At 42.8% G+C, this 14,410-nt stretch overlaps 1 protein-coding gene across 1 annotated transcript; it reads left to right on the top strand.

Annotated features, from left to right (window-relative positions):
• Positions 1-1,757: 1,757 nt before the first annotated feature.
• Positions 1,758-14,153, top strand: LOC308291003 (kelch repeat and BTB domain-containing protein 12-like; the record flags this gene model as incomplete). Its single annotated transcript, XM_080732916.1, has 10 exons — positions 1,758-1,928; positions 2,782-2,963; positions 4,044-4,176; positions 6,272-6,355; positions 6,748-6,897; positions 7,675-8,036; positions 8,919-9,195; positions 11,330-11,477; positions 12,158-12,355; positions 13,993-14,153. The coding sequence occupies 10 exons, from the start codon at positions 1,758-1,760 to the stop codon at positions 14,151-14,153; spliced, it is 1,866 nt and encodes a 621-aa protein (XP_080589042.1).
• Positions 14,154-14,410: the final 257 nt, after the last annotated feature.

The following is a 14,410-nucleotide window of genomic DNA, read 5'->3' as shown; positions in this document are numbered from 1 at the left end:
CTACGTGATATTAATAAAAAGGGAAGAAAAAGGTACAGTAATTACATAGCAAAACAGTAGTTTTCCCCCGAAAAATAAATGTTTTAATTAGTTTAATCCTCTGGATCAGAGATAGAAAGAGAAGCGCATTGCATCTTGGGTACTAGGAAGAGGACAGAGAGAATGTTTCTCCTCACATAATAGGCTGGCTTTTCGTAATTCTGCCCATTTAAATTATATGTACCCAATCGTGACTCTTAGACCATTGATAAGGTACATGTGAACTAGTTTGTTGAAGCTTATTCGTTATGATGAGCGAGATCGCTTGACGCTTGCCGTCGCTATCACCGTACCGGCCGATCTCCGTGTCGCGCACTGCGGACAGTTTTTGAAAGCCTGAAGCAACATTCTCCACTGCACAAACTCCACCCCCGATAGCAAAAAGTGAATGTTTTTTTCTGGTTGGCCAGTCAGGGAGTCTCAGGGACCAATCAGAAGGCTGACAAACGGTCTATTGTCACTGCATGTATTCCTACAGGCTGGAGGTGGCAACTGTCAGCAGGGAGTGTTGAGCGGGACGAATAGAACGAAGGCCCTACGTCCTCCCGGTGGGGGCTCCTCACTGGCAGCTGAGTCAGGATACAACAGCAGTGACAGCACAGACACGTGTAGGGAGGAATTCATTGGCATAAAGACTAAATTGGGGAGAGAAACTGTAAAAATATAATTGGATGCTATAAATCAAACTAAAAGAAAATACATTCTTAATTGTATCTAAAGTGCCATTCACACTGAGGACTAACTATATAACTATATTGTTTACTGCTGTATATATTTTTTAAATATAATTAGGGGCCTTTTCTGCCTTTATTGATAGAGTAGGCCTACAATGAGACGAACAGGAAACAGGGAGAGATGAATGGGACTCGAACCCATGATATACTGTCAGGCTACATTAGCTCTTAAGCCCCAGGGGGGTCCAGGGGAAAAATCCGCCTAAAATGTATGCCCAAATTGGAACAGTTGTGGACACAAAACTACAATGATTGTGGCTACTCTTGACCCCCCAAATGTCAGCTAACCCCTGAAAATTCACAAATGCAGTGTAAAACATCACATTTCTCTTACCAGATTGTCCTGCTGTGATCATTTAGCTAGGAAAAGATGATTGAAAAAGACCTCCGCCTATGGAAATTTTGCCTTCTGAATAGTGAATGAGCCTCAAGACCTCATTGAAAACATATATAGTGAATAGAGAAATTGTTCACCAAGGTGTCATCAATTGATAGGCAAAATTGTATGAATATATTCCAAACTATGTAAACTCTACAGATGTTTTAGTGAGAGTAGTGCTGTAATATTAGTAATGTTAAAGTATAGGGTGAAAAATGATAAAAACGAGTAACAATAAGTAGTAATAATACTGTAATATGAGTAATGTATGGATGAAAAGTACAATGGCAGCTGATTACTATGCTGTAGGACCACTGTAACAATAATCAACAAAGAAATTGTAGTTTGATTTGGTCTCTATTGATTTATTGACATTTATTGACAGCTGTTCAGAGGTCAACACCTTTTGCCCCCGCCGGCGGGGGCAATGGGGTTCAAGAGGTTAGAGACTAAGTGCTTGGGCTTGCTTTTTCTTTTCTTTTTTTTTGTTTGTTGTTGATGTGAACTCTGACATCCATCCACTTGACTTAGACATTATACATGTCAGTAGTCATAATAACATGTTGTTCTCCTGGCTGACAGAGGTGGTGCGGTGCAGCTAATCAATGGACGCTCCAGTGTTGGAGAGTTGTCCGGCAGAGCATGGCCTGACTCTCCTGAAGCAGCTGGACAGGATGAGATCCACTGAAGAGCTCACTGATGTGGTTCTCCTCGCAGAAGGCATTGCCTTTCCCTGCCACAGGGTGGTGCTGTCTGCCTTCAGTCCTTACTTCCAGGTAGAACAGAGAAGTATTTCCTCTTTACTTTCTCAAGAAGTAAACAGAAGGTATCAGTGAGTTGTCATGGTTTTGAAGTATTCATTAGTTTTAGTTTTTCAGTTTGGTGTGAGATTTCAGTTTAGTTTGTTTTATAGTACGCCATATGCCTGGTATGGTATGTGCTTAAGTAGGTTTAGGAATTGACAAGTTTGTTTAATGTTTTGTTAGCTGTTGGGTTTTCAGGTATTTTGGCCAATTTGGGGTAATGTTTGATTTATTGAAGCTGAAAAAGGTAGGATGAAAGAATACATGACATCAGATATGATGGTGGAAAATGCAAGGTATAGGCCTACATGCAATAATTATTAATTGCACATCTCAGAACTAAATATTATATAAAAGATGTCTATAAATTCTTTCAAGCAAAACTTTTGTAATGCTATTGTCATAGTGTCTGCTTCTTTGCTTTCTATTGTCTGTTGCAGTGGTTCTCAACCTGTGGGTCGGGACCCCACATGATTTTTTTGGGGGGTCCTCAGATGACAGTGAAAAGAAATGAAAAGAAAAAACACCATTAGTGCATCAAAAGTAATCAACAAACTATACCATAAAAACTGGTCAAACATTGGCCAAATTGTATGAAAGAGGCAAATCTATAAGCTCACAACACCTCAAGGCGCTGTGAGTTTGTAGAACGACTATTTTCAAAAATGTTATCTGTGGAACCGAGTCAAACTAAATGTAATATGTCAACTCCTAAGATTCCAAGTGCTTGTCATGCTGGGGGGTCCTCAGTTCAAATATGATTATTTTGGGCGGTCAGGTCCTGAAAAGGTTGAGAACCACTGGTCTATTGTCTATTGTGTCTCAGGCCATGTTTACATGTGGTCTGAGGGAGACCCGTGGTGGGGAGGTGGCCCTCAGGGACACGCCTGCCCCCAGCCTGGAGCTCCTGCTGGACTACATGTACCGCGGCCGGCTGACACTCTCCGATGACAACATCCAGGGAGTGGCTGCAGCCGCCTTCCTGCTCCACGTGGATGGAGCCTTCAGGTGGGTGAAGCTCTCTGGTATAGCCAGGGTTTGGGAGGGTTATAGGCCTATATTATAACAACTACATAATAGGGCAGGGGTCTTCAACAGGGGGTCCGGGACCCCTAGGGGGTCGTCAGAGTTACTACAGGGGCTCCTCCAAATCTTTGTGTGATAGAAGCTTTTTTGATCCTTTTCTATATTAACCATTTGAGCCCTAGCATCCATATTCTGAGAACTTTAGCCAAAAATAGCAGATCTACAAGCTCGCAAGTGGTTAAATATCTGGAAACACAAATTTAGATGAACCCAAAATACACAGATGATTGTGCTGTACAACGATGAAACTAAACTATATGGGTTGTGGGGGTCCCTGCTTCATCTCTCTCTCTCGACTAATGGGTCCTTGGCCTGAAAACGTTGAAGACCCTTGTCATAGGGTGTTAGGAGCCAGAACCAGAGGAATCGGAGATCCAACATTGAGGAACCGGAATCGGTTCCATCACATTTGGAACAGTTATTTTCTGGAACCGGGTTTTATCACACTGTCAGAGTTGGTATGTGGACTTCACGTCTGCTTTACAATTACAATATCACAATATCGGTGGATCTCAAACTTTATCATTTCAAGGGCCGCTACAAATGACTCACAAGGGTCCATTTGGTTCCATTTGTACACTCTCTTACAGACCTGTAAGGGTCCAGTTGGAGGGAACCTCCTATAGGACTCGTTAACGGAACGATTAAGGAATCAGGCCGTTAAGAGCGAATCGTTAAGGAACCGTAATCGTTAAAATCCCAAAGGATCCCAACCCTAACTACATACAGTACATACCAAGACCAGTTAGTGTTTTGGAACAATTAAAAAGCCGAAATACTTCTGCCACAGACCAGGGCAGACCTTGCATCAGAGCAAGAATAAACAAAGTGAAATATATGACTGTGTTGGCCAACAACACTTATTGTCTTTTAATTGTTCAGAAATGTATCTGTTTTGTACAAGACTAGTTGCCTTGGGGACTTTTATCTTGTGATCTGATCCAGTCAAAGATGAAAGGATTAACAAATGACGTCTTCATGTCATTATTCTCACTGCTACAGGTTGTGTCAAGGATACATGGAGGCCAGGATGGACGCATCCAACTGCGTAGGCCTGTACCACTGGGCCCAGGCCCTGGGCACCTCGGAACTGGCTGACTGTGCCCTGAGATACCTGTGTCAGCATTTCACTCAGGTTCTTCCATTTGCTTCGGATCTTCAAAGTTGAATAATGCAAAAACAAATATGAAGCAGGTAATGGCAAACTGCTGTAAATATTTGCAGGGCCTCGGACAACTGTTAATAATAAGACCCAATACGGCTATGTTATGAATATAACTGCACTTAGATACATTTATGTGTAGGTCTCCTTTTGAATCTCTGCCATACAACTCTCTTTCTCTAAGAACAATTTGTTTGATTGAATACTTTATTAACAGTTTGCAAAAATGTAAAGGGGTTGCCCTACAAACTGTACAAAGCCAAAGTGCAGTAACTACAAAGAAGAAATCACTGATACATGAGTTTAAAAGTGTTTCACTGGTCAGCCAAATGAGATATCTGCAGGTAGCCACATTTTTTATTCCCCAAAATCACAAAGGCTAATTTGACCTTTGGAATACACAAATAAGTCTGTGTGTCCAAAAACGTAGTTACTGCACTTTGGCTTTGTTGGGCAGTTATACATGCTAAAAGCATCAAATGTGATCAGACTTTGCTAAGATTTAGTGCACTGACTCTCACCTTCTCTCTTAAATGTTGTCGCCTCCATTCTCAAAACACATAAAATTAAAACTCTTAGCCTCATAGCATAGTTGCATAAGTCATAACGTTTTCAGGAAAGAAGAAACACAAAATCACTTTCACTTTTTCACTTATCTAAGTGAAAAAAACAAAGAATTTTGCCATATCATGTTTATCTACCTTTAAAGTTGACTTAAAAGCACTTTTATTTTATTTTTTTAAAATAATTTTGTAACCCATTTTCACTCAGTGCCAATTGCCTATGTAATCCTGGGCTCTGCTCTCCCTCTGCCGCGCCTGGGAGGCAACGGATTGACCTCATGCTTCCTTCTATGCATGAGGAGTCCAATTTGCTTCTTTTTACCTGACAGTGGGGATTTCCCCGGTTTTGGACGTAGCGCGTGGAAGGAACACGTTATTCCAACCAGTACCTTTCCCCTCTATCAGGCGCCCCGGCTGGCCAGGAGGAGGCAGTATAGAGACCAGGATTACTGCATGTTTTGGGGTATCTACCCTAGGAGACACTGGGAGAACATGCAAACTCCACACAGAAATGCCCTATCGCCAACCCCACCTAGTGTGGGCGCTGATGACGCGGAGGAGGGAACACGCCCCCAGCGCCCACAGCGTCCCCCGGCAGGAATCGAACTCAGGACCTAGCTGTGAGGCGATTAAAAGCACTTTTCTGCCTAAGTCCTTTTGGAATGTAACAAGCATTCTGATTAATTAAGCAGCAGTGCTAGGAGAGTAGAGTTAGGCAGAAATGCCAATTTAGCCAAAAGATTACTTTAGGCAATTATGCTATGAGGCTAACAATATTCATTATACTCTCCTTCTTCCGTCTACTTCATCTTTTGCAGGTGCTTCTGGTTGTTCCTTGTTTCAGAGTCAGATTCACTTTATTGTCACTTAGATGCACATAGGTACATAAATATGAAAAACGTACGCTCGGAAGCTCCATTACAATAAAACATGATTATAAAATCTGATAAAACGACCTACAGTAAAAGCGCCTAATAAACACAGTGCAAGAATATCACTCAATGAAAGTGCGTAGTGCAGAGTGCAAAGAGTAATTGCATATTCACTTTTCACTGTCAATTAATACAGTGGTTCTCAACCTTTTCAGGTCGCGACCCATAAAATAATCATATTTTAACTGGGGACCCCCCACTCTGACAAGCACTAAGAGTTGAGGTTGAGGCATTACATTTTGCATAACACGATTCTATTGTGAAAATAGACGATCTACATGCTCACAACACCTCGCAACGGCGTTGTGAGCATGTAGATCTGCTATTTCCACAATTTCTGCCTCTAATATTTGACAATTTGGCCAGTGTTTTATTTGTCACTTTGGAAAAGTGTAGATGACCCTCTATACAGTACACTTAAACTGTATGCTGGTTTGTTTACTGTTGAGGCAGAAAACAATATTGCACATTAAGTTAATCATCTGGGGACCCCCCAAAATAATTTGGGGGGTCCCCAGGGGGTCTCTCGACCCACAGGTTGAGAACCACTGATTTAGTAGTATGTTCATGCAGGTGTGTGAGGGGGAGGAGCTTCTGGAGTTGGACGCCAACAGTCTGGCCGCTCTCCTGAGCTCGGACGACCTCAACATCTCCCAGGTAGGGATGGGACGATATAGAAATTCATATCACGATTATTGTGACCAAAGAAATCGCGATTTATGATATTATCGCAATAATCACAATATCCCAAACATCCATTATCCTGGGACGGAACACTTGCCAAAAAATAGCAGATCTACATGCTCACAACGCGTCGCAAGGCGACACGTTGTGAGCATGTAGATCTGATTTGGTAGAGAGTGAAAAGACATCTAGTACATATATTATTTTACCAATAGAGGGTTTAATTAAGTGGTACTGGATATGCAGCTCGGCAAATGAAACGTGAAGTGATCCCAGAGCATGACGGAAGACGATTTATCGCGAGTGTTTTTTATCACGATAAACGATAATATATATATAGCTTATCGTCCCATCCCTACTCCCAGGAGGACATTGTGCTGGAGCTGGTGCTGCGCTGGGTGGAGAGGCGTAGGGGAGACCCCCAGAGTGAAGGCCAGGCCGTGGAGCTCCTCAGGCGGGTGCGGCTGGAACTCGTGGAGCCCGATTTCCTCCGCAAAGCCAGGAGGAGAAACCCGGTGAGGAGAGGGAGGGAGGGAGTTTAAATTCCATATTCACTCTTACTCAGTGGTGTAAAGTAATGTACACAAGTACTGTACTTAAAAGGAGTAGTACACCCCCAAAATTACTTTTTTTTTTATTGATTACTCATGCCATGGAGACTTTTTTTTTGTATTTGTCGCATTCCTAACAAAAAATAAATTATGATAAATTTACCCCCACTGATTCCGGATGGGGACCCAAATGCATTTGGGTCCCCTTCCGGAATCAGTGGGGGTAAATTTATTATAATCAAATTATTGACTTAGGAATGCGACAAAGACATTTTTTTGTTTATTGAACTCAAGTCTCCATGGAATGAGTACTCAATAGAGAAAATGACATTTTGGGGGTGAACTACTAAGTACTAAGTAAAATCTTTAGGTATTTTTACTTACTGGAGTATTTCCAACGTGCAATAGTTTTATTCTACTCCACTACATTTCAGAGGAAAATATTGTACTTTTACTTCACTACAATTTGTTACTTTGCAGATTCAGATTAAAAAACATACTTCAACCACTTTAGCCCTATTATTTCATAGGCTATTCAAACATTTTACTACTTTTACTTTTGGTACTTTGGTATTTTGATGCCAATACTTTTGTACTTTTACTCAAGTGACATTTTGAACACAGGCCTGTTACTTTCTTATATTGTGGTATCGATACTTTTACTTAAGTAAAACATCTGAGTACTTCTTCTAACACTGCTCTTACTATCACCCATTCATAATAATCCATGTTGCTCCCCAGGTTTTGCTGCGCGACGCCGAGTGCTTTGGCATGATCGACGCCGCTCTGCAGACCTCGGGCCTGCCCAAGATGGCGGCTCCCCCGCGGCCGGCCCTTCGCTACGGCATGGAGACCGCCAGCCTGCTGCTCTGCCTGGGAGGGGTGGACGAGTCGGGGGTGCCCTTCCGCCGCGGGGGGCGCGCCGACCTCAGCTTCTGCTTCGTGCCCCGAGGCAGGCGCACGTTCTACATACCCGCTCCGCTGAGGGGCACCCCCGGGGTCAAGGGTCAGGTCACGGCAGGGCTGGTGACGCGGGACAACAGCATAGTGGTGGCCGCCGAGGCCGAGGACCAGCACAGGACCAAGAGGCTGGACTTTTACAGGTCTGTGTGCTTATGTGAGGGGACACTGGAAATAATGAGAAGAAATGACATAAATGTAAATTATTACTGTGATAACGGTGTGAAAACAGGGCGGTCCCTCGACTGCGGGAGGCTCCTAGGCCAGCCAGGGAGCGACGGAACTAGCCTAGCTGAGCTAGACATTCCAGCCATGTTAAAACAAGGAGGGAATGGATACTGCAGTTAGTTAGCTAGATGCATTAGTATCTAGGCTGGCCCCAGGCTACGACGGAACGGCCCCTGTCCCTGTCCCTGTATATGACCCACCGTTCAGGCGTTGTCTCCGTTTTAAGCCGAAAGGCGTAGAGCTACAAGCACCAGCCAACGAAAGCCGCCTGTGTCCACTCTGAGCATGGGAACTTGGGAAGCGATATCGAACCAATCATCAAAAAAGGTTTTGTGAAGAAACGCCATATTTTCGTTAGCTAGATGTACTGTAGGACTGGTAACCCCCGTCAAAACTACATTCTCCATACAGTATGGAAGCATGCATGCAGGGATGACAATTGCCACCCATAGCGTCCGTATTTACTCTCAATATAGTTATTTTATGCACATTTTCTCCACCTTTTTCAAGCACGGCCTGAAAGGGTTGTGAACCTTTGATGATTATTATTAGCCTGGCGTTGCTCATACTAATTCCTCCAGGGGGTGGTGTTGTGCAGTCTGGTTTATCAACCAAGCTAGATTATTATACCCTTGAGCATAATGGATTGATTGATTGATTGAAGACTTTATTAGAAGTTTGCATAGGAAAAGGTACAGTTTTCACTGACTAAAAGGAGATCCTAGAAAAGCACTTGGCTTATTTACACAGGAAACCATTGAAGTATCTCATATAACGACCTCTGTCCGTGTGTCCAGATACGAGCAGAAGTCCGAGGAGGGCGGCTGGGTGCAGCTGCTCTCGGCGGCGTACAGGGACATGTACGCGCTGGGCTCGCTGGGCGACTCCATTTACCTGATCGGCGGCCAGATGAAGGTGCACCACCAGTACGTCATCACGGACAGCGTGGAGCGGTGGTCGCTGAAGAGGGGAGGCAGCTGGCTCAGCTTCGCCCCCCTGCCCTTCCCCCTGGCCTGTCACTGCGTGGTGGGCCTCAGGGACCACCTCTACGTGCTCGGGGGCTGGACGCCACAGGTACAGTGCAGACAACGCCCTGCCGGGGATTCGAACCCGGGTCTCCTCACTGTAAAAAATAAAAGTTGGGAAAACTCAACATTTTAAGGCAACAAACTTCAGAAAACTTTTAAGTTAGACAATCAAACATAAAACTTTAAGTTTAGCTGAAATTGGTTTAGTTGGTTTATCTTAACATTTTCAGTTGCCTCAGCCTTTATAATTTTTGCTTAAAGGGGAAGACCACCCATTTTCAATATTGAAATATGTCATTAATATACCTTAGAGGAGTTGTGTGGAAATAGAAAAAAAGTTCCCCCTCTTCTGTGTTGCCTAGAACTGGAGGATTGATTTTGGGGTTTGTATTGTAAAGTACAATGTGTGATGTCATCAAGTTGTAATTTACAATACAAACCCCAACATCAATTCTCCAGTTCTAGGCAACACAGAAGAGGGGGAACTTTTTTTCTATTTCCACACAACTCCTCTAAGGTATATTAATGACATATTTCAATATTGAAAATGGGTGGTCTTCCCCTTTAACTTAAATTTTTAAGTTGCCCTAAACTTAAAGGTTTTCTGAAGTTTGTTGCCTTAAGATTTTGAGTATTCCCAACCATGCAGAGGAAAGCCAACATCTTAACCACTACTAGCCCAAGGGTCTTCAACGTTTTCAGTTCAAGGACCCCTTAGTTGAGAGAGAGATGACCAGGGACCCCCACAACCTGTTCATAGATTCCATATAGTTTCATCGTTTGACAGCACAATCATCAGTGTATTTTAGATTCATTTCAAATTTGTGTTTTCACATATTTAACCACTTGAACCGTGGATAATACATAAACTTGACCTTTCCTGCTGTACAGAACATACATGTATAATCACAAGCAATAACCTTTTCAATTTTCTTTCACTGTTAAAATGTTCACAATAATCATTCCACATAATGTGTTTTTTGACCACTTCTCTAAACACTATCCATAGAACCACATTTTTTGTGTTATCCTTTTAGCCTTAATGTCTGACTGTACCTCGTGCTGTCTAAATATCGTATTCAATCAATCAATCAATCAATCAATCAATCAATCAATCAATCAATCACTAGATTAGCTACAGAAATGCACACAGACAAGGTGAAGAGACAGAAACAGACCATCTTCTAGACGTTTTTTGTACTGTACATAACTTAATTTCCTTCTGGGTTCATCACAGTCCACCCTTTATTGCCGACAGGATACAGTGTTTCCCGTGATCTCACTGCATGCCATTCCTCCCTCCCTCCATGTGTCTCTCACAGCGTCCCATAGGACGAAATATAACTATTAAAGATAGTACTGCTACTATTGTTGCTATAGTTAGTATAAGGGTCTCTGCCATAGCATTCGTCACTGTCTGGCCAAAACCTCTTAACTTTTTTTTTTCATAAATCAGGGCTATTGAACACCCTTTACATCTGAGTTTTGGTTAAAATAATATTGAACCAATGGAAAGTAGTAAAAGGTGCTTGGGACAAAACCTCCTAACTCCACACTTTCTGCCAAACCAGCTAACTCCGCCCGATTGGCCCTCTCTTTTTTTCATAAATATGTGCTATTGAACACCCTTTATGTCTGTGTGTTGGTTAAAATAATATTGAACCAATGAAAAGTAGTAAAAAGAAACAGAATACAATAAATTACTCTAATTTGTAATCCTGAATTATGTTTTTACTTTTTAAGGCTTTCTCCCCTGAGATCTTCACAATTTCAACTCATGACTTAAAGGAGTAGTTCACCCCCAAAATGAATTGTTTTCTATTGATTAGTCACGCCATCAATAATATTTTTAGTTTTTTGTCGCATTCCTAAGACAAACATGTGATAACAATAAATGTACCCCCATTCGTTCCGGATGGGGACCCGTTTCGAAACGGATCCCCATCCGGAATCAATGGGGGTAAATTTACTCAAATCAAATTTTTGTCTTAGGAATGTGACAAAAACCAAAAAATATTATTGAACTCTAGTCTCCATGGCATGAGTAATCAATAGACAAAAGGTCATTTTGGGGGTGAACTACTTCCATAGTTTACTGTAGTGTAGTGACAAAGAAAACCTGATTGTGATTCCATTGTGATTCCTCCTTCCTCATGTGTCATCATGGTGTCTCACAGGTAGATGAGCCAGATGAGGATCCAGACAGGCTGAGTAACCGTGTGTTCCAGTTCGACCCGGGCAGCGACTCATGGACACAGTGTTCCTCTATGAAATACTGCAGGTACCGCTGTGGCACTGCTGTCCTCAACGGAGAGATATACGTCCTAGGTTAGACATCACCACTAATGTTACAGAGATATACGTCCTAGGTTAGACATCATGACTAATGTTACAGAGATACAGTATATATCCTACAGTATCTGATATCTGACTAATGATGAATGATCTTGGTTAATCACTGCTCTTTGTTTTGTAAGCAGGAGGCTAATGGGGGTTCCCAAACTTTTCAGGTCGTGACCCCCCCAAAATAATCATATATGAACTGGGCACTCACACCCTGATAAAACACTTGGAATTGTAGGCATTACATTTACGGTAGTTTGACCAAGTGCAAGATGTTGTGAGCTTGTAGATCGGCTATTTTCATAATGTTCAATGCCTCTTTCTTACTTAATATTTGACAATTCGGCCAATTTGGTATTAAAAAAGTAATTCAATTGTAATTTTATAAATGTGCAGATACCCTCCTGTATACACTTAAACTGGATGTTTATTTGTTTACTGTTGAGTGAGAAAACAATGTTGCACATTAAGCTAATCAACTGGGGACCCCCCAACATTATTTGGGGAAGGGGTGAGTGTAGATTGGCTATTTTTTACTACTTTAGTGTGACACTGTAGACTACTTGAAGGCTAGTATAACGAAGTAGGGAATTCAATTACCAAAAGAACAAAACATAAAAGAGCTGAAACATGCAGATAAAAGGTTTGTGTGTGTTGGCGTCCAGGTGGTATAGGGTGTGAGGGGGAGGACCGTGGCCAGTCCCGTCGCTGCCTCAGCTCGGTGGAGATCTACAACCCTGTGGCAGACGTGTGGCGAGCGGGGCCGACGCTGCCCATGTCCTTCCTGTCCCTCCGAAGCAACGCCTCCAACGTAGGAGTGGTGGACGGCAAGCTCTACCTCTGTGGATACTTCAAGGCAGCAGGTCGGTGCTCATCAATTAAAAAGTTATTATTCTCAGTCAGACTGACTTCAGTTATTTGGATTCCATAGAGGCCGAGCATGGCTTTCTCCTGGCCTAACTCTTAGCTTTCTCTGAAGCAATTCAATTCAATTCAAAGGAGCTTTATTGGCATGAGAAAGCATACGTTTACATTGCCAAAGCAAGTTTCGAAACATAATAAAAACTGTTGAAAATGGGGAACATAATATAGGCTACACTTGGAGGCGGTGCAGCATTGTGTAAATAGAGCCATATGTCTTTTTGTACAGATACAGGGCATTTTCGAACGAAGCATTTCTTTTTTCTTTTCAATAATATACAAAGAAAAGAAAAGAAAAAATCCTCAAATTTAAAACGTGTTTAAAGGTAGCAGCTCTGTTTATACTATGTATGTGCAGTAGGTATGGATGCCATTCAATGGTTTGCAGTCCTTAGGGTGGTTGTATTCCATTCGCCAGCCTTCTTTTATCGCAACAGTTCACAAATCTTGCTGCTGTGTTAAAGCAGTGGTTTAGAGAAAGGTCAAAGAACCCCAAATTGATAATGTATAAATATAACAACAGGAACACAGCCATAAGTTCACGAATCAAGAACCACACCTTTGAGAGAGGTTATTAAGTTTATTGAATGAATAAGAATGGACGAGGGGAAGGGGCTTAGGTTCCAGGAGGGTCGCTGACCCAGGAGTCTTTGACGAGGAGGTCATTCGCATCGTCGGCACGTCTTTGTGGACGGTGACCCCCCAGCATCACCCTGAGGGAGAGAGAGTGAGGGAGAAAGAGAAGAGCAGGGAAAAGAGCAATTATGGAGGTGAATGGGGTGGAGGAGCGATGTGAAAAACATAGAGGCTACTGGGTGGTTTGGGCAGAGTATAAGTATAGCGTCCATGATTTGTGTGTAGGGTGGAGCAAAGGTATGGTTCTCCGCCTCCTGAACATCTGTTGTTCCAACTCCATACATCATCATTTTACATATCGTCACTGTCGGGTAGAAAACTTGTATCTCCAAGTTTCAAATTTGTATGTTTTTTCGCTAAGTAAAGCCCTGCTTCACCATACAAAGCCGCACAAAACTAGTGAAAACAGCAGATCTACAATCACACAACGACTCGCAAACGCGAGGCGTTGTGTGATTGTAGATCGGCTGTTTTCACTAGTTTAGTTCATTTTTTAAATGATAAATACAAAACGAGCGCTTTTGGACATACAAGGTTTCCACCCGACAACGACGATATTGTGCAAACTGTTTAGGAAACAGAGAGCTTTCACAGTTAGGCTTGGCTTAAGGAAACCTTTAAGTAGTGAGATTTTTCAATGAGTTGTCAACATGGTGGTGGGGTGTGTGTTTGCTGCTTTATGAATAAGTTCCACGCGCTAAAGAGGGTGGCTGCCATGTCACACGTCACAAATTTGGGTCTAAAAACAGATGCTGAAGCCAGGAAATTAAACACATCCTGTTGTTGTGACAACGCAACAACACACACGCTCTCTGGGAAACTGAGTGAGTGGATGCCAGTGAAATGATGAATGCAGCAGCGTATAGGAAATTAGACGAACAGCCTACTCACGGTGAATACTTACACATTATTGTCCTCCTCGACTCGTTGTGTGTGACAACAGACCGTCATGAGATCATCACCAAGGAGATCCTGGAGCTGGACCCGGCAGACGGCGTGTGGACGGTGGTGGAGAGACGAGCGGCCATGCACGACAGCTACGACGTGTGTCTGGTGGCCAGCCTCAACCCCCGGAACCTCATCGCGCCAGTCGAACTGAGTTGAATAGACTCTATGCACAGCGGCCATTTTGGAGAGAAGTTGGGTCTCTTCTGACTTCCTTTACAGGTGTTAGCAACAGAGGTGTCGCACCAAATTCTGGGCCCTGGGTACAAGGATTCACTTCAATTATTTTGTGCTTTAACTGTTGAAAAATAGCAGATGTACAAGCTCACAGCGCGGCACCGAGTGCCGCGCTGCGAGCTTGTAGATCTGCTATTTTTGAAAAATCTTTGAATATTTCTTTGAATATTTAAATCCTT

Source organism: Nannobrachium achirus (genome assembly GCF_963921795.1).
Source record: "Nannobrachium achirus genome assembly, chromosome: 9".
In the NCBI taxonomy this organism is placed as follows: Eukaryota; Metazoa; Chordata; class Actinopteri; order Myctophiformes; family Myctophidae; genus Nannobrachium; species Nannobrachium achirus.
The sequence above is the reverse complement of the archived record's forward strand: the minus strand, read 5'-3'. Positions and strand labels throughout refer to the sequence as shown.